Below are 26,554 nucleotides of genomic sequence, written 5' to 3'. Positions count from 1 at the left end.
TTCACCTAATCAGGGTGAACCTCAGTTTCTCCATCTGTAAAATGGTAATAATACCTGCCTCAATTTTTGTTAAAGTTATATAATTTATTCATAAATATGTTGAACAAAGAAAGCAAATTACAGAATGATAGATACTTCATTTATGCAAAATATTAAGTAATACAAAACTATGTTATATAATGTTTATAAAGACTTCTGTAGTAATATAGAAAATTATGCATGGGAATCATGAGCACCAAATTCAATTTCCTAGTGCTTATAGATAGGAAATGGGGGGAAATAGATTTGGGATAAATGATGTGTGTTTGCAAGGGGGGAATCTGAAATAAATACACATGGCAAAGGTTAAGATTTGATAAAGATTTCTTTTAACCTTTATTTAAGTGACCTACAATAAGCTGAACATTTTAAAACATACAATCTAATAAGTTTTGACATGTGTATACACTCGTGAAACCATTACCATAATCCAGATAACGAACGTATCCATCATTCCCAAATGTTACCTCATTACAACATGCCATGTTGTAATTTCTCCATCCTGCCCTTCCCTATTTCCCATTCCTAGGTGATCACTGATCTGATTTCTGTCACTGTGGATTAGTCTGAGTTTTGCAGAATTGTAGATGACTGGAATCATACAGGGTACACTCTTGTTTTCATGTGGTTTCTTGCACTCAGCATAATTATTTGGAGATCCATTCATGTTGGTGGGCACATCAACGGTTCATTCCTTTTTACCACTGAGTAGTATTCCAGGGTATGGATTTGCCACAGTTGGCTTATCCATTCCCCTCTATAATACACTCAACAGGGCCAAGGTTGACCTTACGTCACGCTTATTTTGGGAGCAGAGATTTTTTTCACATGTCCTCAGTTCCAGCTTCCTGAAAGATTAATGGTAAAATGATAATGACAACAGCTAACACTTATAGTCAGGAGCTCTTTAAATGTATTCACCAATTTATTTCTCAAAATTACCCCAAAGATATTATTTTAAAAGTTATTATTAAAATCCCCATTTTATTTATGTATTCGTTTTTAATTCTTTTTAAATTTTTTATGTTCCAAGGTACCTGTGCAGGATGTGCAGGTGTGTTACACAGGTAAATGTGTGCCATGGTGGGTTGCTGCACATATCAACCCATCACCTAGGTATTAAGCCCAGAATGCATTAGCTATTTTTCCTAATGCTTTCCCTGCAGCTCCACCCTCCCCCAACAGGCCCCAGTGTGTGGTGTTCCCCTCCCTGTGTCCATGTGTTATTATTGCTCAGCTCCCGCTTATAAGTGAGAACATGGAGTATTTGGTTTTCTGTTCCTGCGTTAGTTTGCTGAGGATGATGGCTTCCAGCTTCATCCATGTCACAGTAAAGGACATGATCTAACTCCTTTTTATGGCTGCATAGTATTCCATGGTGCATTATGTGGCACATTTTCTTTATCCAGTCTACCATCAGTGGGCATTTGGGTTGATTCCATGTCTTTGCTATTGTAACGAGATAGATGAGATAACTAAAGCTCACTCTGGTGAGCACAAGAGCCAGGATTTTAACCAGGCAGCCTGACTTGAGAGTGTATGCCTTCATTCTCCTTAAGAGGGTCAACTGTATTCCTTTATTATCTTGCTTATTCTGGAGAACCTGTAGTAATATCCTTGTTTCATTCCTAATACTGGTGATATTAGTATATTACCTAATAGTCTTCTTTTTTGTCTGTCTTGCTAGAGTTTCATCCTTTAAAAAATATTTTCAAAATACCAGCTCTTATTTTTAGTTGCTTTAATAGTTTTATTGCTTTCTATTTCATTGACTTTGTTCTTTATTATTTCTTTCTTTCAGCTTGTTATGGGTTTACTTTGCTCTTTTTCTAGGTTCTTTAGTTGGGAACTAAGATTGTTGATGAGAGTTTTCCTTTTTTCTAATGTATGCTATGCATTTAGTGCTATAAATTTCCTTCAGCATTGCTTAGCTCTCTTCTACAAATTTTGATACACTTATTTTCATTTTCATCTAGTAGAGCATATTCTTTTGTTTCCCTTGAGACTTCCACTTTGACCCATGCAATATTTAGAAATGTGTTGCTTAGTTTCCACACGTTTGGGAGAATTTACTGTCATCTTTCTGTTGCCGTTCTCTAATTTGATTCCATTGTGGTCAGAGAACACACTTGGTATGATTTTAACTCTTTCAAATGTGTTAAGGTCTGTTTCATAGCTCAGAATGTGGTCTATTTTTGGAGTATGTTCCTAAATAAGGGCACTTAAAAAGAATGTACCTTCTGTTGTCAGGTGGAGCATTCTATGAATGCTGATTAGATCATTTTGATTGATAGCATTGCTGAATTTTTCTATATCTTTGCTGATTTTCTGTCTAGTTGTCCCATTAATTATTGAGAGAGGGGTGTGTATTTGTCCAGTCTCATTTTAACATATCCATTTTTTCTTCACATGTTTTACAGCTGTTATTTGGTGTGTACACATTTAGGATTGCTATTTCTTCTTGATGGATTGACACTTTTATCATTTTGTCACATTGCTCTCTATCTCTGGTAATTTTCTGTGCCCTGAAATTTACTTTATCTGATGCTAATATAACTACTCCCACTTTGATTGTTTGCATGAAATATTTTTTCCATCCTTTCACTTTCAATCTGCCTATATAGTTAAATTTGAAGTGAAAATTTCTTACAGGTGGCATGTAACTAGGTCATCTTTTTCATCTACTCTGCCAATCTATGTGTTTTAATTGGTGTATTTAAACCATTTACATTTAATGTAATTATTGATACATTGAGATTTAAGTCTACCATTTTGTATTTTCTATTCTCGTTTCTGTTTTCTTTTTCTTACCTTCCTGTGAGTTATTTTAACTTTTTTTTGAATCTCATTTTTATTTATCTACAGTGGTTTTGAGCGTCTCTCTGTATATTCTTTTTATTGGTTGCTCTAGGTATTTCACTTAATATATACATAATATCACATTCTACTGGGGTCATCATTTTACCAATTTGAATGCAGTGGAGAAATTTTTACCATTCTGTATATCCCTTTACCTTCTCCCACTTATAACTGTCTTAAATATTTCCTCTACAAACATTTAGATAGATATCAGGAGATATAGGGGGAGCACTTTTTTGTTTGTTTTGTTGGTGGTCTTTGGCTGGAGTCAAGCAGTTATTGTCCAAAAGCCTTCTGTCTTGCTAAGTTGCCCCATTTTTGTCCTTTATCTTAAGAAAGGTGGCTTTGTTGGGACTTTTTTTTTTTTGTCTGATGCCCTTAGCATTTCTGGGTCACAGGCTTCCTCAGCTCTAGGTTTGGAATATGTGAGGCAAAAGGAAAACCCAGAAAATTTGCCAGCATGATGCTCCTTAGATCATAAGTTTCCTAGTCATTCCACCTTTCAAAGTCTTCTTATGTTTGTTTTATATATAATGCCCAGGGGTTTTAGTTGCACTTTGTGGGAGGAAGAAGGGAAAGTACATTTACTCCATTTTCCTGGAAGCAGAAGCTCTGATGCATTTTTAAAGCTGGCCTCTGGTTCCACTTTCACAAAAGACATTTCCCTATGAAATAGGGTTAACATCCCACTGCTCTTCAAAATGGAAAACAAGTTTGCAGTAAGAGACAAGATGATCAGCAAGGTTTAAATCATCTCAATCTGCCTGCCAAGACACTAAAAATAGAGGGGCAAAAAGCTAGCTCAGTTTTCTAGAAATGCCTCAAGAAAATGAGATAATGTGAACATTGATGATTTCGTTGATTCCCTATACAGACTTCAGGGGTATCATTTCTCAGTGATTTGAGCTAGTGAGGACTTTACCTCTGGGGATGCATCTGTCTCAATCCATTATATATCACTGCCAGTCTACACCAATCATTTCCAAATTTTATAGTGCAACCAAAGTACCTGGAGAATGCTTATTAAAATATAGCTTATGCAGTGGCATCTCTGGGGAAGGCAGAGTGGTGCTGGGCCTGTATATAGCCATTTGGGAACCCCAGTGTATGCCTAGACCAAGGCAAGTCCTGCTGAGACTGCCTCTTTAAACATACAACATTGTTTTGGTTATTGAGATTGTCTTAAGTACTTGGTTCATAGAAAAGTCACTTCTTATAAAATAATAATGGCAGCATTTTGCACTGCCAAAAAATGCAGATTCTAGGCCTCAATCTGTAGGTCTTAGGTGGGCCAAGGAACCACTTAGCCTCTTGGTCTTGAGTAAGCTCAGCTGTGTACTGTTCAACACTAGAATTCACTGAGAGATCTGTAAAACTACAAGGAATGAAAATGTATATTAAGATAGAACTTATCAGATTCTCAATGACAAAAAGACATTTTAAAGTAGGGTAAGTAGGGTAATAACAGGACATGGAAAACTGAGAGTTGAGTGTGGGTACCAAAACCAATACACGGCACTGGCTGCAGTCTCTGGTCATCTGCTGTCTCCTGACTCCTACTGTAAAGGAGGCTGGGCTGGGCGTGGTGGCTCACGCCTGTAATCCCAACACTTTGGGAGGCCGAGGTGGGTGGATCACTTGAGGTCAGGAGTTTGAGACCAGCCTGGCCAACATGGCAAAACCCCGTTTCTCTACTAAAAATAAAAAAATTAGCTGGGTGTGGTGGCACATGCCTGTAATCCCAGACACTTTGGAGGATGAGGCATGAGAATCGCTTGAACCCTGGAGGCAGAGGTTGCAGTGAGCTGAGATGGTGCCACTGCACTCCACCCTGGGCAACAGGGCAAGACTCTGTCAAAAAAAAAAAAAAAAAAAAAAAAGAAGGCTATTTTCCTATTTCAGACATTTTAAGGTTACTGTAGAGTCACTGTCTAGGGATCTACATGGCTAAAATCTGCTTGCTCTGCCATCCCCGCAATCCCTACAACTACGCACACCTCCTCCACAGATCTCAAACCTCTCAGGCACTTCATCCCCTTCCTTCAATGATCTCACCTCCCTTTCCCAGGCAGAATATACACTGCAAGACAGGACGTACTTCACCTTCCGGCACCAAACTTTCATCCATGGCTGCTCTGGCCATGTTGTGTGAATTAGAAAGAGGCACTCTTTCCTCAACGGTCTTTACTATCATTTGCCAGTGTGGGGAAAAGAAAGAGAGGTCAGCTGGTTACTGTGTCTATATAGAAAGAAGTAGACATAAGAGACTCCATTTTGTCCTGTATTTGAGATGCTGTTCATCTGTGACCCTACCCCCAACCTTGTCCTTGCAAGAGACATGTGCTGCGGTGACTCAAGGTTTAATGGATTTTGGGCTGTGCAGGATGTGTCTTTGTTAAACAAGTGCCTGAAGGCAGCTTGCTGGTTAAAAGTCATCACCATTCTCTTAATTTCAACTACACAGGGACACGTACACGGCCAAAGGTCGCAGGGACCTCTGCCTAGGAAAGCTAGGTATTGTCCAAGGTTTCTCCCCATGTGATAGGCTGAAATAATGCTAAAAGGTTTATGGAGATGTTTGCATATGCATCTCAAGGGACAGCATTTTCCTTTAAACTTATTCATGTCACAGAGATTTTTGTTCATATGTTTTACTGCCGATTTCCTCCCTACAATGATCCTATTGTCCTGCCACTCCCTTATCTTTAAGATGGTAAAGATAATTATCAATAAATACTAAGGGAACTCAGAGACCGGTGCTGGTGCCGGCGTGGGTCCTCTGTAAGCTGAGCGCCGGTCCCCTGGGCCCCCGCTTTTCTTTCTCTATACTTTGTCTCTGTGTCTTATTTCTTTTCTCAACTCTCTCGTTCCACCTAACGAGAAACACCCACAGGTGTGGAGGGGCAGGCCACCCCTTCATGCCAGGAAACAGTCAAGGCCACTATTCAATTTGTCCATGGACTGATCAATGTAAAAGATCCCTGGCTCCTTCCCATCAATATTTAAACAAGCTTTGGCTGGGTGTGGTGGTTCACGCCTGTAATCCCAGCACTTTGGGAGGCCGAGGTGGGAGCAACTGAGGTCACGAGTTCGAGACCAGCCTGGTGAACATGGTGAAACCCCATCTCTACTAAAAATACAAAAATTAGCCGAGCATGGTGGTGTGTGCCTGTAATCCCAGCTACTCAAGAGGCTGAAGCTGGAGAACCATTTGAACCCCAGCAGCGGAGGTTGCAGTGAGCCAGGATTACACCAGTGCACTCCAGCCTGGGCAACAGAGTGAGACTCCATCTCAATAAAACAAAGCAAAAACCCAAAAACACAAGCTTATGTTTCTCCAATCTTAAAAAATAATAATTAAAAATCATCATTTTCCTTTCAGTATCATTCTCATTTCTTCACAGACAACTTCTTGGAAGATTTGCCTATGTTCATTTCTCTCCATTTTCTCACCATCACCCTCACTTATTCCTCAACTCACCATAAGCTGACCTTCTCCAGCCATTCCAAGCAGTCAGCTCCAGGTAACAGCAAAGTCTGTTCAGTCTGAAAGGACACAAAGATACAAAAATGCGTACCCTCCCTTTCTCCCCCCGATGTTGCTAAACTCTTTGTTCTGCTTTCTAATCTCTGCACGTACCAGAGGTTTCATAAGTTCTGTAAGTACATGTTTTTCTTTCTGAGGCCAGGTCACAAGGAATGTTTAAGTAAGATAGCCAGGTCACAAGGTGTGTTTAAGCAAGATAGCCATAAACTGGTTGTGCAACCTGACGCAATATAATTAACTGCCTTTGTGTAAAACTGCTCTTCCGCCTCAAGGGTTGTACTGAAATATCAGAAATGGCGGGAACCAATCATAGTTTGCCAAATCGCTTTGTTCAAACTCCAGCCAATCATACCTCTAATTTGTATAATGATTCTATGCCTACTTTCCTTAGACTATATAACATTGTTCGGAGCTCAGTGGGGGAGCTCTCCTGCCCGTCTCGTTTCACGAGCAAGTGAGAGCTCCAGGTTCGAACCTGTAATAAAGATCCTTGCTGCTTAGCTTTGACTCTGGACTCTGGTGGTCTTCTTCGGGGAATAAACGGTCTGGGCATAACAAGTCATCTCACTAACTTCTCATCAAAACTGACCTAATTAACTACTCTTCCTGAAGTGCTCTTCCCTTGCTCCCTGCAATGCCATATTTCCCTGGTTCCTCTTCTAGGGCTGCCTACTCGTCTTCTCTTTCTTTAGTGGAAGAGCTCTTGACACTCTGTCCTAGGCCTCTTTCCCAAAGGGTATTCTCTCCACCAGGCAATCTCTTCTAAGCTCCTGCTCTAGCCCCATTGACATACAAGAATCTAAGGTACAGATTTCTAGCTCAGGCCTGTCATCTAAAAAACCAAAACAGGCACATCCATTGGCCTGTTGAGTTTCTCCACTAGAAGACGCCCAAGCCTTAATATATCTAAAACCAAACTTCCCACACATCAGCTGCTTCTCCTGTGGTTCCCTTTTAGTATGTGGTGCCCCAACATTCACCCAGCTATCAGTCCAGAAGCCTGGCAGTCACCCCAACTCTGCAAATTTCACACACTCAGTCTACCACCACCACTGCCACCTACTTCCCAATGATTTCTCTCTCTCCCTCCCTCCTTCCCTCCCGTATTCTTCAGCTGTGGCCTGAGTCCAAGTAACCAAAGACAAGAAAAGCAGGCCCATGTACTCTGTGCTCACCAGCCTGGTGCTTGAAACCCTCAACTATCGTTAAGTGGTTATGTTACTGAAAAGGGGTCCCCATCCAGACCCCAAGAGAGGATTCTTGGACCTCAAGCAAGAAATAATTTGGGGCAAGTCTACAGAGTACAGTGAAAGCAAGTTTATTAAGACACTTAAGGAATAAAAGAATGGCTACACAATAGGCAGGACAGTGGCATGGGCTGCTCAACTGAATATACTTATGGTTATTTATTGACTATATGCTAAACAAGGGTTGGATTAGTCAAGAGTGTTCTGGGGAAAGGAGTGGCAATTGCCAGTACTGAGGGTTCCACCCTCGCCTTTAGATCATATAGGGTAACTATATGCCTAACATCGCCATGGCATTTGTAAACTCTCGTGGTGCTGGTGGGAGAGTCTTTCAGCAAGCTAATGTATTATAATTAACATATGATGAGCAGTGGGGATAACCAGAGTTCACTTTCATTGCCAATCTTGGTTTTGGTGGATTCTGGCCGGCTTCTTTAAGTATCCTGTTTTACCAGCAGGGTCTTTGTGACCTGTATCTTGTGCTGACCTTCCTGTCTCATCCTGTGACTTAGAATGCCTAACCTCCTGGGAATGCAGCCCAGCAGGTCTCAGCCTTCTTTTATGCAGCCCCTATTCAACATAGAGTCCCTCTGGTTCAAAGGCCTCTTGACAGTTCATCCTTCAGTGTTTCCAGCTAGGAAATTTAAATGTTTGTCCATCCTATTCACTGGACTCTGAAGCACAGAACACAGAAAGGTCCCAATAAATACTCATTTAGTAAATGGCAGAAAGGAGAAGGAGAGGGGGATGGGAGGAGGGATGGAGCGGATGAGGGAGAGGAGGGGGAGATGGTTAATCTATTCTCTCTGCGGGGCCTCTCTGCTGGCACTCAGATACTGAGTGCTGAAATTCTCATCCGCCACACACAACATGGCGGCTTCCTGGACCCGTGCCCAATTTTCGCTTCCGGGATGGAAACTTACGTCATTTCCCCCTCTGTTGCCCCAGCGCCCCTTGGAAGCCAATTTGTGAGGGAGTCTTCTTCCTTCGCGCCTTCCTCTTCCTTCTTCTTGTTTCCGCTCCAGGGCAGCCTGACAGAGCCGCTCCAAGGTTCTGCTGGCCGTGGCTAGTCGGTGAGGAGGGCGGGGGGAGGGGCCGTCCCGCGTGTTGGGGGGTCTTCAGGCGACCAACGAGAGGGAGGGCCGGAACGGCGAGGTGGCTCGGAGGCATGTGCAGTAAATTGGGGATGAAAATCCTCCCAGACCTTAAGCTTGCAGTGAGCCGAGATCACGCCACTGCACTCCAGCCTGGGCGACAGAGCGAGACTCCGTCTCAAAAAAAAAAAAAAAAAGAGAAAATCCTCCCAGGAACCCGGTTACTAATGTTTTGAGGGAAGTGGCAGGTGCAGTGGTTACACAGAGACAATGATGCTTAGTGGCCAGGACTTCATGGCCACAAAATGTGTGTGTAGAGAGGGCCACCGAAGCCTGAAAACCTTTTCGTCCCCTTTTAGGTTTACCCATTCCACTGGGGCCAGCCAGCACCTACTCCTGCCGTCTGGTAAACTTTCCTCCTGTTTCTGAGGCCATGTCTGGCATGAAGAGTCTTTACTGAATAGTTTTCATTGATCACAGTCCTCGTTCTTCCCTTCTTCTCACCCCCTTATTGAAATGGCAGTGAAAATCTAAGTGAGAAAGCACTGCTACAGGGACTGAAAAGGCTACAGGAGAGCAGAGCCATTGACTTTTATTTTTAAAATGAAGATCTCTTTTACTTGAAGGAACTTAAGAATTTTGGCATTCAAATAGGGGCTGGAAGACTTGAAAGCAGTAGAAATTTCACCCCAGAAGATAGGAAAGGATGGTCATGAAATGAATATCTCCTGACTTGCACACCTAGTGAGCAGAGCCAGGGCCTCCTTCACCTTAGCATTTGGAACAGGCTGCAAAGTTCATTCTTCCTCTTAGCAGCCCCTGCATTCAGTTTGGTTTAGTTGTTTTATGTAGTTTCTAGCCTGATTTTTTTTTTTTCAGGGTGCAGCAGAAGTCCCAGGTAGCTGAGAAGTTCATGGAATCTTCTTATTTGGTACACCTTTCTCTATTGCTTGTGATATAGTGCAGGGTTGGGATGTGCAGACGTTTCTCAAATGCACTGTGTACCTACACAGCGTGCTGCAATTTGGCTACTGAAGTCAAGAGAAACTGGTTTGAACAACTACTGTTGTGTAACATAGGAAGCGCATTTCATTTGATAACAGGAGCATAGCTTTTGTGCTATTAAAATGCTTTGAAAATTAGTGTGTGGTCTTTAGTAATTAGCATATACATTTTAGTTATCCATTGGTTCATAACAAACGGACTCAATAGGTACCCCACTCAGTCATTTATCTAAATGAAAAGTTTGGTTAAATTGTGTTGTGGGCATTGATCAAAGCTAATGGGAAAAAGAGATTAAGATGAAAATCATGGGATTAAATTTTTAATTAGTTTGCCCCTTGGACCGTTGCTTGGTATGACACCGTGATTGATTGGCTACTTATGCCTGCCTGGGAAGATATGGCTCTACTACCAAACCTCTGAACGTAAAAGTGTTTTGCAAAAAAACTGAATATTTTATTCAGTTATCTTTCACTTTATTCCTGCTTAACAAGGAATTGAAAAGGAAGGCAAGGTCTTGGATCTCATAGTTCTTGGTATAGTAATAGATATAAAGTATGAGATGGGGGCTACAGGTTCATTAATAAATATCTCAAATTAACATGTTTGTCAAACTCTTCCTTTCCTGCTCCCAATCTCCTCCTTTCCCAGGGCTCCTTATGTCAACTAATGGTGCCATCATCAGTGCACTCAAGGCAAAAACCTGGGAACGATCTTGATTCCCTCTTTCATTCCCCACAGGTCACCCATCAACAAATTATATCTGCTTTTCTTCTAAAATATATCCTAAATCCATTCACTGTTCTTATCTCTACCACCCTAACCCAGGCGTCATCATCCTTTACCTGGTTAACTGCAATATCCTTTTCATTTTACCTCCCTGCTTCTAATCTTCTAACCCATTTTCACCATCCCAGTCCATTCATTCATATGTCGAGTTCTTCTTATCCATGAGTTCATTATTTCTTAATGAAAGGTAACATTTTTTTTAGTGTCTACCATGTTCCACCACACAGTAGCAGCCAAAATATTTGTTTAAAATATAAGTTAGATTCTATCACTTTTGTGTCTAGAATTATTGTCTTCCCCCACTAATTACTGTGCCCTACATGATCTGGATTCAATCTGGTACCACTCTATCCCTTCACTCACTATAATCCAGACATACTGTCTTTCTCTCTTCAACCTGCCGAGTTTTATCCTGCCTTAGGGTCCTTGCACTAACTGTTCCCTTTGCTGGAACTCTCTTCACCCAGGTATTGCAGAGCTGGCCTTCTCTTGTTTAGGGCTGAACTTAAATGTGACCTCTTCAAATAAGCCCTCCCTTGACCACACAAACTCATGCACCCTCCTGTTACTCCCTGTCACATCATCCTGAATTCAGTTTCACCACAACACTCATCATTACTGCTATTTTCTTGTATCTTCCTTTGTTTATTGACTGTCTCCTCCCATTAATATGTAAGCTCCATGAAAATAAACATCTTGTCTATATTGTATGACTGTATCTCCAGAACCTCAAATAGTCTCTGACATAAGAATGAATGAATGAATGAATGAATGAATGAATGGATTCTTCTTCCCCAAAGCTGCTGCCTGTCATCTCAGGTACATTGAAACAGGAAAGCTGGTAAAGGCCAGGAGGTCAAATGCTACATAGAGTGGAGCCTGAAGCACAAGATGTGGGCAAAGACACAGTGGACAGGGGCAAGAAAAGCATTTGGGGTGGAGGGCAGAGAACCCAGGAAGGAACATGGAAATGACATAGAACAACTCTACAGACACGTCCTAGACATCTTAAGACTTGTACAGGCACATGTGTGCCCGCACATACACACATACCAGCTTGAAGAATCTTGTCTCAGCACATGCTCTGTACTTGAGTCTTAGAGAACACTTTTCCTGGTAGAGATGTTTAGGCTTCAGTGTTAAGGAGTCTGATTCAGAGGTCTAGGTGGGGCCCATGTGGCTGTTGCTGCGTAATAGTTGTAAACTGGTCTCATTCTTGGTCAGGACAATAAGGCTGCAGTAAATCATAGCAGCTGGGAGAAAGCAGTGTGGTATTCTGCAGTGGTTCTGTTCACCACCACATGGGCTGAGCCTAAGCAACTTTCCCTTCCTGGGCCCTCATTCTGCTCAGATACAAAGTGAAGGCTTACTTGGGCTCCTGTGCAACTTTAAAAGTGAAACTTAACTGAAATTGGGCAGGTGGGCTGCGCTCCTTCTAAAGAGCACGAGGCCCACTTTTTAGAAAATATTAAACCTTGGGTTACACCTCAATTTGGCAGTTACACTTACGTGACACATTATTTCTAAAGAGCCATCTAATTGTATGCCATCTGATGTTTATATTGATAACTGGTGAAAATACGGGAACTTATTATGCCACTGTGAAATTACGATGAAGTGGCTCAAATTTATTCTCTCACTCTAGGTTGGATTTGAAGGGATAAGGATAAGAGAGAGAAAATACTATCAGTACTCAGGTTAAAAAAGGAAAAAGAAAAAAAAATGGAGCTTAGACTTTAATCTTTTCATAAATCTTCCTCATCCCCAATTGTTCAGCCGAATTCAGAAGGATTAGCTTTCTGTCTTCCATGAACCTTTTGGTTGGAATTTTGTCAGTCTTTTTCCCCATTGAGGCTACCCTCGATGTTTAACCAAAAAAAAAAAAAAAAAAAAGAACTACAAACTTTATTCAGATCCAGTTCAGGGTTCCACATAGCATTTAGTTTTTATGTCTTCTCCAATCTGTGATGGTTCCTCATTATTTCCTTGTCTTTCGTGACCTTAACACTTTTTAAGAGTACTGCTCAGTTATTTTTTAGACTTACTCAGTTTGGATTTGTCCAGTGTTTTCTCATGATTAGACTGGGGTTTTGAAGTTTCTCCATGCATCATATTGGAGTACATAATGTCAATATGTCTTATTACTGGTGCTGTTAATAAGACACATTGCTGTCGATGACATCTGATCACTGATTAAGGTGGCATCTGTCTGGTTTCCACTGCAAAGAGGATAATTCCATTTGTGTTAATATACATTTGGAGAGAGATGCTGTGAGATTACCTTGGCCTTATTTGTAGCCAGATTTTCTTTACATGTGTGTTGGGATGGAGGGGTGATGGGAGGTGGGATGGGGTGGACCATGTGATCTGTTCAGTCTGTAAATCCCAAGTACAAATCAGAGCTTGCTATGATTATGCCGCACAAAGAGGGGAAGAAACCTTTGCACTATAATAAATAGCTGGGGCTACATCTTGATATGCATAAACGAAAATGTGATATGGCATGTTTTTATTGTATGTGTGGAGATGTGTGTTGTTCGTTGAATTGAGTTCTTCTTATCCATGAGTTGATTATTTCTTAATAAAGGGTAACATTTTTTGAGTGTCTACAATGTTCCAGGCACTGTACTAAGCTCTGCATCTCTTATCTCAGTTCATACAACACTGCAAAGTAGACATCATTAGCTGTTTTACAGATAAGGATACCAAGGCTCATGGAAGTAAGTTACTCAAAGGCAAGTGGCAGAACTGAACCTTGAACTAAGGCTTGTCTGACTCAGAAGTGTGTGCTATTTCCGAAGCACCAAGCTTGCTTTCCTACTGTGTGCCAGGCCCTGCAATTAGTGCTAGAGATGCAGAAGTATGAGACAGATGTTCAAGAAGCTCACACCTACCGCACAGGGACCTTAGGAAGAGGCACCAAGGGCCTGGGAAGGAACCTTTATTATGGGCATCATCCTTGCTTTCTTGGTGACGATCCCTTGTCTTGAAAATCACTGAAATGGTTTTTCTCAGGCCTTTAATGAGTCAGGTTGGATTTGCCAGGTTGCCCTCAGCTACAAATGGCTGAACAGAGGAGGGAACTAATAGTGATGCAATGCCTACTCTGCTTGTCACTGACTGTTATTCATCTCAGCCCTGCCATGGGTGAGTATATTATTTTCTCCACTAAGTACATGAGGCATGCAAGACCCAAAGAAGCTAAATAATATCATCCCCAAAGTCACCAGCTAGTAAATGGCTAGCCAGGAGTTTGATCCCAGATCTAACTGATTCCACAGCCAGTGTCCGATCTCAGTGCCCCTTGATATGCCAGGGGTACAGATTCCAGCATCCTTGCTGCAACGTGGCTATGCATCCGCTACCTTCTCATATGTAGAAGGGGTGCTTATGTTTACATAGTGCCTGATGGACATTGACAACGGTTCATTTGTACCAAGCTTTTTTTTGCTTAAGCCAAAGGATCTTTGGGCAGCTTTTGCTTTTTTTTTTTTTTTTTCATCTCCTCCCCACAACAGTCAGTCCATATCAACAGGGCAAATGGAAAGTGATGATTCTGAGTCATTTGTGACATATAAAATGCTACTGTGTAAACAAATGTGCTTCCCTAAGAGAGATGGCATATGGCAAGTCAGGTCTCTTTGCCCCTGGCTTTTGATGAGAGGGTTTAGTTCCTCATAGAGGCAGTGCTTAATAAATAGCATTTCATGTGGCTGCTAATAGTTTGTGGTCTTCCTGTCTCCAGGCATTTGCTGAACTGTGTAGTGAAGAAGGGGACAGAAAAAAATCCTTCATTCCCCTGCCTGTCCCATTTGGCAGCTCCCTAGATTCTCTCAGATCAGTGTCCTTTCTATTTGCTATTTTTGAAAATGTGAAAGCAAAGTGAGGTCACTGCATTGGAGTAGTTGGAAAAGAAAAGGAGACTAATGATTAGCAATCCCAGGGATTAGGATGGGGAGAGCAGGTGGCAATCTGGTTTATTAAAATTACTCCTTTTGGTTCCTACCATATAGAACCGAGGTTCACTGATTATCTTGATTCTGCTGCTATTGTCCTGCTAGAGGCAGTGAGAATGAATGACCAAAAGGTGAGATTAGCAGTAGATGGAAAGAAAAAAAAGGAATTGGAAGTTGTTTTTGATTTCCCTATCTTAGTTTGGATTCTCCCAGACCATATCCAGAGGCAAGGATTCAAGCATAAGCAATTTATTTGGGAGGTTCAGGAACCATTGGCAGGGAATTGAGAACAAGCTGGGAAGGGAGAAAGGCCAATCAAGGATTGCTACTCCTGTGGAAGACTGGAGCTCAATTCCACTGGTGAACCCTGGGAATGGTGGTGTAGAGCACATATGTCAGAATGATCTGTCTTCCCACTCCCACTCAGGGAAGGGAGCTGAGGTATTTATACACCAACTTCAGAGTGTCGGTGATTAACAGCTGCTCCCTTGTGGTGTGCTGGGCACACAGGCAGAGTGGTTCTCTGCAGTTTAGGAGAAAACCCTCAGGCAAAGAGATGCAAATGCTGCAGTTGAAAGTCAACCAGTGTGCACTGATGTGGTAAAGCCAGAGGGATATGGGCTGGGTATCAACAGCATCTGCTATGTTCCCTTAAAACAAAACAAAACACCCATTCCTCCCCCAGTATTTCTGTACCACTAAATAGCACCAACATTTACTCAGGTTCTTATGCCAGAAGACCTTGGAATCTTCCCTGATGCTTTTTGCTCTTACCTTATGTTCAGTCATGAACTCCATCTTAAAAATACACCTTGAATTGTCCCCACCATCATCTTTGATTGGGTTTCTGCGACAGTATCTTAGCTCAAATTCATATTTTAGCTAATATCATAACATTCATATTCATACACTCATTCCCCTGACGTGGTAGCCAGAGTGATTTTTTTAAACCTGAATGAGATCATTTTACCCTACCCCACCAGCTCAAAACTATGCAGTGCCCCTCATCACTCTTAGAATAAAATCAGAAGTCTTTACTGTGCCCCAAAAGACCCTCCCTGATCTAGTCTGACTTCATCCCTGACTTCAGTTTCCATCTGTTCTCCTCTTTGCTCACAGTGCTCCTGCTAGATGGCTTTTCTTGCTGCACTCCTGCCTCAGGGCCTTTGCATTTGCTCTTTCAACATAGAACTACTCCAGATACTCATATCACTCAATCCTCTCAATCACTCAGCATCTGCTCAAATGTCACCTCTTTGGGAAAGACTTTTCTTAATACTCTGTCTAGAAAAGAGCCTTTTGTCACTCTATTCTTTAATCTTTTATTAATTTTTCCATAGATCATGACCTGAATAATATTAGTTTCTATTTTATTTGTCTGTTGCCTGTCTCTTGCATTAGGATGTAAGTACCATGAACACAAGGACCTTGATTCTCTGCATTGCTCCCAGCTCCTAAAAGAGTGTGACACATAGGTATTGACTGAATGAATGGATTAATAACCATTTACTGGTCCTGCTGAGAGGACCCATCTGTTAAAATTTTTCAGAACAGACAGGAGAAACTTGAAACCTTGGTTTGATAACTGTCTGGCTGCCTCTTTTCCCAGAGCTGGCTCTAATGAAGAATAAACACTCTTAACAGAAACGGTTGAAGGTCCTGGGATTACTTCCAATATGTTCTTTCATGACGTCCACTGCAAATCTTAACTTGTTCATTTTTCTTTTTGTTTGCCTTTCTGAAAACAATGGAAGGAAAATTGAAGGAATCAATGTGCTACATTTCATATATGATGATGGGGACAAAGTGTAGTCTTAATTTTTTAAAAAATGATCTAGAATACAAAGTTGGTTATTTCCCCCTAGTGCCTGGCACATAGTCTGTGCATACTAAATGTCGAGTGAATTGGCAATGTCATCTATTTGATGTTCTTAAGTTTTCATTGTGTATTAATTGTTCTGTAGAAGGTATTGGATTAGAGGGTCCACAGCCTTAAACATACCAAAGAGTGGGAGGATTTTCTCCATCACTGCCCCCAACCCAGAAAACCCTTAGCCTGATGATCCATGCCCATTCCTTCTCATACATACCAGCCCATGATCCTAAAAATAGTCAGTAGAATCAGTTCTATTTTCTTGTGTGGTTTAATTTAATCCATTATAAAAGTAATGCAGGTTAATTTTAGAAAGTTTTTTAATTACAGAAAAGTAAAAGAGACGAAGAAAAAAATATGTGGTTCTACCACCCAGAGATAACCACTGTTAATATGCTGGTGTATTACCTTCCAGTGTTTTCTATGTGTATTTTTTACACAAATTGAATATACAATTGTATTTCTCTCTTAATATCATAACATAAGCATTTATTCTTGGTATTAATACTATGAATATCTCCTTTAATAGTTGCGTACTATTACATTTTTCCTGTTTTAGACCATTTAGTTTGTTTTATATTTTTTTAAAATTATACGTAATGCTGGATAAATATCCTCATCTTTGCTGGCATTCATGATTTTTTTTTTTTAGGATAGAGTCCCAGAAATGGTGTAACTTATTCTAAAGGAGACAAACTCTTAATACATTTTGTGAGATTTCATTTTGATTTCTAAAACCGTTTGAATGTGACTTCCATAAAAGAGCTCTAGAAAAGCAGATTGCCTCAAAGAATTTACTTCCAGTTTTGCAACATTTCAGACATAGAGTGTTTTAGCATTCAGTTTAAATGAGCACAGAAATCTTCTGTAGGCTGTCTCCTCTTCAGGCCTCTTCTCTCTCTAATAAAACGCAGCATCGGCATTATAAAAATCTTTCTTTGGTAAACAACGTCTTTTTGTGTTCTCAAGGATTGTTTTCCTAAGTCTTTCTGGCGGGTATTGGGTTTATGCCTAGAATTATGTGTCGTATTTTTGCTTGCCTGTTTATGATGTCTTAAGGGTTTAGTTATGCTTTGTGTTTTGTTTTGTTTTTCATTGCCAAAGGAAGTCCAGATTTCATGGCAGTGAAACCGGCTTTTACAAGTCTGTCTGGGTCTTTCCTGAAAGGCCGGGAGATTACCTTGGCAGGGACTGTTCTCGAGAACATTGCATGGATAAGGAGTCTCCTCTCCAAGGCTAAGCCATCCTGGAAAGGGCCTTGCCAAAGATAAGCGGTTTATCAATGGAGGGAAACCATGTCTTTCATAGATATGAGAGGCCAGGCATGCCATCTAGGAGGGTCAGGATATAGGATGGCTTAGTAAATATGTCTCAGTCATACTACATAATATTATGCATGCAACATTATTGAAAAGAATAAATCAGACATCTTTGTCTTACCTGAAAAGACCTCCATATTTTGTTAATTCTGAATAACAAGATTTAGAGAAATATGTATGGTGTGATCTCATATTTGAAAAAAAAAAAAAAGGCAAAAATCATGTTTAAGGGTTTGGGAGGCCAAGGCGGGCAGATCACCTGAGGTTAGGAGTTCGAGACCAGCCTGGCCAACATGATGAAACCCCGTCTTTACTAAAAATACAAAAATTAGCCAGATGTGGTGGTGGGCACCTGTAATCCCAGCTACTCAGGAGGCTGAAGCAGGAGGATCACTTGAACCCAGGAGGCAGAGGTTGCAGTGAGCCAAGATCACACCACTACACATATCAGACTGTTGGTAACTCACTTGTATGTGAAATTGGGCTAGATGAGAATAAGGAACTTTGCTTTATACAACTCTGTTGAATAACCTGTTACAATGAACATGTATTACTTTTATAACTTAAAGGAGGAAAATTAAAAAAAAAAATACTGGAGAGGGACAGAATAGGAAGTGGGATTTAGGAGCTAGTTATGTGAGACCTGTGCAGGGTGGGTCATCAGCCTCTCTGACAAGGCTGATGCATGTGCCACAGAAGGCTCTGCCACCAAGAAAAGTGGGGCTGAGCTGGCGTTTCCTTACCCTGGCAGCTGCTAGAAAAATCGAATATGTTGGCATTCACTGGAGATATCACATCTGTAAAGTCTTTTGGGGGAAAAAAATGGGAGTGATCCAGAGAGTCAAGAGTTGCCATGTGAGGGCTTGAGAGAGGGTGGCCAGGAGAGATCAGAAGAATATGCATTAAAAGCCCCAGAATGGAAAAGATTAATTCCGCCTCTGAATCACAGAGCTCTTCGTAGCCATCTGTGAGACAGGCCCCAGGCCTTGAACTAGAAACAGTGCCCAAGGCTTTTATTAACCTTCTTCCCTTGGGAGTGAATGCTGAGGTGTGTGTCTTCAAGGAGTGATGGCTCAGAGGCTACACAGCTCTCAAACTTGATTTGCTTTATATTCTATTTGTGAGTTAGGGTGTGTTCACGGCGAATGGATGATTTAGACGATGATGGGTCTGCTGCAAATATAAAAGGATAATTGAATCTCGAAGTCTATTAAAGACTGTTGTCTTACATCTTGTGGGATGACATTTTATTACAAGGGCCAACTTGGCTCTTGTATTCTGTTTCTTCTCTTCCCTTCCTCCCTTTCTTCATTATCCTTAAAAAATTAGATTTTCCCCTCTGCCAATCAGCAGTTGCAAAAAGTCCTCCAAGAAAAGTCAGGATGCCAGAAAGGCGTACCTGGGGGAGGCGGAATTGCATGGCAGTGGGGTACAGGGGCTCCAGAGTTGGCCACTGTGTGGCCTCCAACAAGTATCTTACCTCCTCTACGCCTCAGTTTCCTTCTCTGTAAAGTGTGGGTGATGATGTTTACTTTTTAGTTGTCTTGAAGATGAGGGATGATGATGCTTAGCACAGTGTCTGGCACTTTTCAGCAAGCTTCACGATCCACTGTTGTCATCAGGACTTTTGTCATTCTCAGTTCTGCCACACGTTTTCCCTGTGTCCTTGAGCAAATCGGCTCCTTTCTGTGGCCCCCTTGTTCCTCATCTGCCAACTGAACTCTCCGCAGTTAATAACTCCAGAGATGTTTGAAAAAACAGCAAAAGCAGTTGAACAGAAACAACAATAATCCAAAAACCCACCCCGATTCCTGGGTAGGATAATGTCATTTCGCTCAGGACTGCTCTCAGTAAGTGGGCCTCTCCTCTCAGAAGAGCCTGGAACCTCTCTGTTCCTCAGAGCTGCCAACACTGGCCTTGTTCTGTGGTCTGATCTGCTGGCGACCTCTGTCCGCACACTTCTGAGACTGGCCAGGGGCCCTGGCACAGTCACACTGCACAGCCCGCCAAATTGAAAGGCCCTTTCTTTTGAGCAAATAGCATCATACACGTTGCCATCAAGAAAATGAAAGCATTTGCAGTGGCGCGGCATCCAGCTTCTCTCTGTGGCCTTTGGAAACAATTTTGTGACCAGAGAATGGTTGGAGACAAAGGTCTTTCTATCTGATCTGCTCACCAGGCTGGCATAGGATCGTGGGGGGCCTGTGTCCCTCTTTTCTGGCACCACACGGATTGATATCACTGCATTTGTCTCCTCTCTTTGATTAGGACAAGGCAGGCAGGCAGCAGAGGGTTATATTTCAACTGCCCTTGACTCTGTTTATAATCACAAACATGAAAGGAAGGGAAAGAGATTGAGTTTATAGGACTGGTTCTTTGTGTAGCCTAATTTATCTCTCTCAGGCAGCAGTGGGCTGAGCAAGTTTCCTTTTTGTTTCCAATGCAGGAAACTGAAATATGAATCTATGTTGATGAGAGAATAAAGGAATTGAAAGAGGCATAAATCTTATCTTCTTGCAACCCTAGAAGATCAGCTTCTTGTGAAGAAGGGGATTATACTTCTGTAATTAACTGCTTTGCAGCTCCTGGTGATGGCTCAGAGCTGAATAATAGCACCCAGCCAAGTTGGATAAAAGACTGTCGGGTGGGCGGGTGCGGCCGCTCATCGTGAACAATGGTCTCAGGGCTTGACATCCTTTCCCAGTGCCCCGTGCTCAGAGAGTCCAACCAGGAGATATTTGTTCCCTGTCTATCAACATTCACAGCAGAGAATAAAATTCCAGAACAAATAGCTCAAAGAGACCTGTTTCACTGGAGGCTGGTAGCTGCAATGAACTGCCTCAAAGGACCAAGCGAGGTTCTACACCTCTTTGTGTTCCAACCAGTGCCTGGGACCTGTTAGGTGCTTATTGAATGCTGGTTGGAGGTGACTGCTTCTCAGCCGCTGTGCTGTCTTAGGAAAGTTGCCTCAGTTCTCTGATCTTCAGAGTTAATCATCCACACAATGCAGGGGGTTCTTATGGAATTCTTGTGAGGAAGAAATCAGATCATGAGTATAAACAAATTGCTTAGTACAGCCTGGCACATGGCAGGTGATCAATAAATGGTAGCTATTATTATTATATTGTGAAATAAAAATGGATTGTGGATGCATAGCCATTATAATAGTCAGTGTTTATGAGGCTTCCCCTATGCAGACACTGCATACCTATTAGTACATGAAAGCCCCACAGCATCCCTCTCAGGTCAGCAGGATTCTTTCCCCCCATTTCACTGGTGACAAAATGGGCTCAGAGTGGAACGATGATCTGCTATGGTTAGGAGCAGGAATGGAGACTGACACCCAGGTCTTTCCCTTGTCCCTTTTTCCTTAGCCCCTGCCCCTCAGTACTGGAGTCACAGGTACTCAGCCCCTCAACCCACTGTACTCTGAAACTCACAGGATCAAGCTTCTGAGCCATCTGTGTTTCCTTTTTTCCTCCATGCTGCATGCTGAAATCTCTAGTAATCCTAGAGATTCTTCTTTTGAGATGTTTCCAAAACATCTCCCTTCTTCAATCCCACTGCTACTCATGCTGGTACAGACCCTCGGTTCATGACAACCAGGCTTCCTACATCAAGCAGGCACCTGAGTAGTGTCTCAGGCCCAGGTCCTCTTTCTGTCACCCGTCACATCAGTGTCAGATGAGTGATCTCTCACCCCACTCTCCTGTCCTTCCCCCCTGAGGGAGCAACAACCACTCCCCTGCCATATTAAGTCAGTTCCATGTTCCTTTCCTGATATTCAAAGCCCTTTAGCTGACCCACCCAAACTTGTCTTCCTACTCACAGTCAGAACCTCGGGTCCAGCTGAGCCTGTCTCAGTTGCCCTCAGGCAGGCACCCGCAGCCACTCTGTGGGCTCAAAGGATTAGACCCTTGATAAAGACTCAAATGTCCGCATTCAGTGCACAGTTAAGTGTTTAACAGAGTTATGGAACATAGAGATCATGTCTTCCATTCACCCACCCATTTTACAGATGGAACCCAAGGTCCAGAGAAGCTCAATATCATGCAGTGAATTAGTTTCAGAACCAAGTCTCAAAGCTAGGCCTTTAAGCTTAGAATTCAGCGTTCATCCATTGGGTCAATAGGCCATACCACCTTCAGTAATGACTGGCTGCCCGTGGCTGGCAGGGGCAATTTATTTAGTCCTCAGTCTACATATGGGCCCTGGACCTGTGTGGTGCCCCAGAGGGTCAGCCTGAAGCCTGCTGAGGCTCTGAGGTAGGTGCTGGGGACAGGGATGTGATGGGCAGAGGCTGGGTGGTGGCAGCAGCAGAGGTGGGGGTGGGAGATTGAGATTTAGGGGGACTGTTGTGTATCTCAGCAGCTGTAAGACAGATGAAAATGGGGCTGAGTGCCAGGCCAAGCAGTGTGCTGTGGGAACATGGCAATTAACTTCTCTATTTGGATGGGAGATGGGATCCAGGAGGGCTTTAGGGAAAAAGTGACCTGTGACTCTGAAGAACAAGAAGGACTATGTTCATGGCACCAGAGGTCAGATATTCTGGATGGAGGAGCAGCATGGACAGGGCAAGACTACCTGGCATGTGCATGGTGAACAGCGCAGCTACAGCAAGGGAGCCTGGAAAAGCAGAGGAACCTGGACTCCAGCTCTGACTCTGCATCTGGCCTGACCTCCTCAGGGTTTGGGCAAGTCACTTCACCTTCCTGAACCTCAGTGTCCTTGTATGTGAAATGGGCATCACGATGGTATCTGTCTCCTAAGGCTATTGTGGGGATTAACCTAAATAGCAAGGCACCAAATATGGGGCCTGGCACGTAGTAGGTATTCAACAGAAGACCTAGTGTGGCTGGAGCTGAGGTTATTGGGCCACAGAGACAAACAGATATTTGGATGGCACTGTTTTCTTTTGCCTTCCAATGGGCCCTTTCTGCTCCTTCCAGGAGCTTACCAGCTGGCCTGGGAGGGCTGCTTGCCCACTCATAGTTGCCAAGATGTTTGGCTGTGCCCCCGTCCAGAACCATCTTCTGGTCCTGTCTTCATCCTTGAGCCCTTTCCAGCCTGCACCCAATAGGGTACTCGTGTTCCAGGTCTGCTAACGTTTGCTGGCAGAGCCCATGTTTGGGAGCGTGAGATGTGTTTAGGTAGAAACAGACACTGAAAACAGCTGCTGGCTTCTCTGCCATGGTAAACAGGGAATAAAGCCCCCCAACTGTGGGCTTCGCTGGGGAGTGGGGAGCACAAGGCAGGCCCTGCTTACTGTTGCTTTTGGGGAGGGGAAGGCCATTTTTATTTAGGGAGTGGGCCAGCCCCCTCAGGATTGGGTTGGGACAGGGGTGGGGTGAGCTGCATGGAGGGAGTTGGAAGCCCTCCCTCTCCCTGGACTTCTAGATGTTTGAAGACTCCATAGGCACTTTCTACTATTTGGTGTCTGTGAGACAGGGTCATTTCTTTAAGCCTCTGTGGATGGACCATCAGCAAAAGCAGTTTTTGGCATGTCCTTGTACTGTGTTGATGAGTGATGTCAAACTTACCTTCACATCAGCATCACTTGGTTGGTGCTGATTTAAACATACATATTCCCAGGCCCTTCCTGAGGCTCGCGGAATCAGAATCTCTGAGGGAAGGGCCCAGGAGCCTGCATTTTAACAAACTCTTCAGGCGATTCTGGTTCAGGCATTCAGGGAACTACACCTTGAGGACCACTGGCAGGTTTCTAACAGGTTATCTGGGAAACCAGGGGGAAGGGGCAGTCAGGAGGAGGAGAGGGCCAGCCCCACTGCCCTTAACATGCACGTCCTGTTATGCTTTTTGACTTGGACTTGGAAGCAGATGCTTTTAGATGCAGGTCTCCTTAGAAACAGATGCTATCCCTGTTCTAGAATATAGAATAGAGTAGTTCCCCTTCCTCTAGGTGTGCCTCGTTTGCTGTCCACCCACTCATCCATCTATCCACCCACCCACCCACCCATCCATCCACCCACCCACCCACCCATCCATCCACCCACCCTTTCATCCACTCACCCACACACCCACACGCCCACCCATCCATCCATCTACCCCTCCTTTCTGGAGTGCCCACCTGCTTTGTGTCTGGCTCTGGGCTGAGCTTTGGAGACACCAGAACTCTCCATTTAGACAAACAGACACATAAATCATCATAATACAGGGGGATCTGTTCAATGATCAATGTCTCAAATAAGTACTGTGGTGGCACAGGCAGAGATGACACAATCCACTGGCAGGGAGAAGGGATCAGAGAAGGCTTTGGAAGACAGCAACCTGTGAGTGGGCCATAAACGGTGAACAGTTTGCTAGATAGAGAGGGTGAGCATGAGGGTGTGTAGGAGGGAAGGTCAGTTCTGTGAACTAAATCCTTTCACATCCACATTCAGAGCAGGGGCCTATCCCCAGGCCCTATGGAGCCCGTATTCAGAGGCTCATCTGTAGCTGCAACCTCTAAACTTGGCCCCATCTCCTGACATTTCTGAGTGAAAAGGAATCACTCTCTAGTGTGTGTGCTGCAGGCCCGTGGTGGCTGTCACAGTACAGTTATTGCGGAATTAACAGGTGAACAGCCATCCAAGTGGAGAGGCACAGAATACTTCCGGTCCTAGCTCTGTCTCCAACTCAGTGTGTAACTGTGGACCGTTTCGGCCTCAGTTTCCCCATCACTAAGATGGGAGATTGGCTGTCAACTCTGCCAGCTTCCTGCCTGGAGTGCAGCCCTGACACCCTGCCTGCAAGACACACGTTAGCAACGACCGTTCTCTCTACGCCAAACTCATTTGTCTGAGCATATCAGCAACACGACACCTCTCAGTTCAGTGGATTTGATGTGAGCTCCGGCCCCTGGCATACCTAGCATGTAATACCTGCAAGCTGAAAAGGAGCATTTGAAGGCAAACTGCATGGCAGGAGGAAGCCTGTAGGTGGCGCTGTGGCTCCGGTTGCCGAGCTGCTCTCCGAAGATCCATTTTCAGAGGATCTGGGAAAACCGGGCAGGGTTGATGGCAGCTCTTTCTTCTCGGTGCCCTCGCAGTGCAGCAGGCCCCGCTTATTTGCAAGAAGTAGCCAGGTCAGCCCACTGGGCCTCCCCACCCCTTGTGCCCCTTCGCACGTTTCAGAACACTGTCTTTTCCTCTGGGTCCTTCCATTCGGGAGAGGAGGAGGAGGAGGTGAGCCTGTTGAGAATGGCGTTGGTGGGGCAGGGGCCGGTTCCCCTGTTTCTGGGGAGCCTTTCTGTGCTGGTTGCAGGCAGGGGCCCTCAGTGTGGAGCTGCGGCGAGCCTGTACCCCGTCGTATTTGGATCACAGCCCCCGTGACCCCCAGCGCCCTCCAGGCACTCCACACCTGCAGTGATTCGCTTGGTATTTTAAAAGCACTCCATCTTCTGCCTGCTGCCTTCTCTCCATTTATCTGGGTCCGGCTTTTCGCCGGGCCATCTAATAAAGAATCCAGGGGGGAGAATGATGGGGGCGAGGAGAGGGAAAGTGCTAACATTTATTAAGTGCCCGCTGGGTGCCCAGCATTTCCTCAACAACCAGAGTAGCGGTCTTCCTGCTTTCTTTCAGCGGCATGACGCTTTCCTCCATCCAAAATCGCAGGCCTAACCTGGCCGTGTAAAACAATACCAGGGAAGCACCTCTGATGGAAGGGGATGGGGCACCTAAGGCCCTGTCCCTCACCATTTCTCATCCTCCCCACTCCTAACAGACACTTTGATACTTCCGTGAAACCTGGATCTAAAAGCTCTGAGCTCATTAAATCTATATATAACTATCCAAGGAAATAGTATCCCCACTTTTCTAATATAAAGCTAAAGGCCAAAGAGGGAGTGTGTAGGACCATACAATTTTTGTTTGTTTATGTTTTTTGTTTTTGTTTTTGAGATGGAGTCTCGCTGTCACCCAGGCTGTAGTGCAATGGTGTGATCTTGGCTCACTGCAACCTCCACCTCCCTGATTCAAGTGATTCTCCTGCCTCAGCCTCCTGAGTAGCTGGGATTATAGGCACACGCTACCACGCCCAGCTAATTTTTGTATTTTAACAGAGACGGGGTTTCGCCGTGTTGGCCAGGCTGGTCTCAAGCTCCTGACCCCAGGTGATCCGCCTGCTTTGGCCTCCCAAAGTGCTGGGATTATAGGCATAAGCCACTGCATCTGGCCCAGGGACATGATTATTAAAGGGGAGACAGCCAGACTGGGGAGGCAGGTGTGCTCCATTCTCAAGCCCATGCTTGCGCTGGCTCTGCTGGGAGGACAGTAGGTGCTTTGCTTCCTAAGGAAGGGCAGGAAGGGGCGTGGCTCCTCCAGCTGTACAGAGGACCAGGCCAGATACACATGGCCCTGTTTGGTGCTTGGCTCTCTGGTAAACTGCCTGCCACGGAGGAACTCAGGTAGGACAAGAGAACCGTGGGTGGTGGGAAACACATGGGGAATGGGTTCTGCGCCGCCAGTGAAATGGTCTTGCAGCCCGCCAGGCTCCGACGTGGCTGACTTTAGAAGAAATCAGCCAGCCATGGATTGCTGGAGATTCAGACACAAGCTTTCCAGGCCCTGATGAGTCCTTTTTTTCTTCCAGGACAACTGGGGTTTGAGACTGTAAGCTGTGACCCAGATCTTGGTTCCCATTTTGCACATGAAGAGAAGATTGGCCCTTAAAAAGCAAAATGCTTTTAAAAAAAAAGAATTCACTTTTTTGCTTGCAATCTATTGTTTGCTTATAATCTTATAATGAGCATCTATTTGGATTCAGAAATACCTGGGTCAAAAAGTGATGTCGGTGCTAAGACCTGACTTCCTGCATCTCAGTTGCCTCCTC

At 43.8% G+C, this 26,554-nt stretch overlaps 1 protein-coding gene and 2 long non-coding RNA genes across 8 annotated transcripts in view; 2 read left to right on the top strand and 1 right to left on the bottom strand.

Moving 5' to 3' along the window:
• Positions 1 to 348: 348 nt before the first annotated feature.
• LOC107127274 (uncharacterized) lies at positions 349 to 8,776 on the bottom strand. Its single transcript, XR_001484903.4, has 3 exons — positions 8,616 to 8,776; positions 6,380 to 6,444; positions 349 to 887 (listed from the first exon to the last, which is right to left on the bottom strand). It is a non-coding gene; the product is annotated as an uncharacterized lncRNA (long non-coding RNA).
• The window catches only part of LOC102125637 (uncharacterized), a 164,458-nt gene continuing 146,534 nt past the window's right edge, over positions 8,631 to 26,554 (top strand). For 4 of the 6 annotated variants that reach the window (XR_010580807.2, XR_006692323.3, XR_006692321.3 and 1 more), the window contains exons 1-2: positions 8,631 to 8,765; positions 9,666 to 9,717. This is a non-coding gene — a long non-coding RNA (uncharacterized lncRNA). Of the gene's footprint in view, positions 8,766 to 9,665; positions 18,054 to 20,171; positions 20,884 to 26,554 lie in introns of those variants that run through there. The other 2 variants (XR_012423305.1, XR_001484900.4) reach the window with 2 other exon arrangements.
• On the top strand, positions 24,713 to 25,241 carry LOC102125001 (putative uncharacterized protein FLJ41423). Its single transcript, XM_015434866.3, is given in 2 exon segments — positions 24,713 to 24,967; positions 24,970 to 25,241. Coding segments are annotated over 2 exon segments (498 nt in total). The 5' UTR covers positions 24,713 to 24,741.

This window comes from Macaca fascicularis, chromosome 14 (assembly GCF_037993035.2).
Source record: "Macaca fascicularis isolate 582-1 chromosome 14, T2T-MFA8v1.1".
Taxonomy (NCBI): Eukaryota; Metazoa; Chordata; class Mammalia; order Primates; family Cercopithecidae; genus Macaca; species Macaca fascicularis.
Note: the sequence above shows the minus strand (reverse complement) of the source record. Positions and strands in the feature narration are given on the sequence as shown.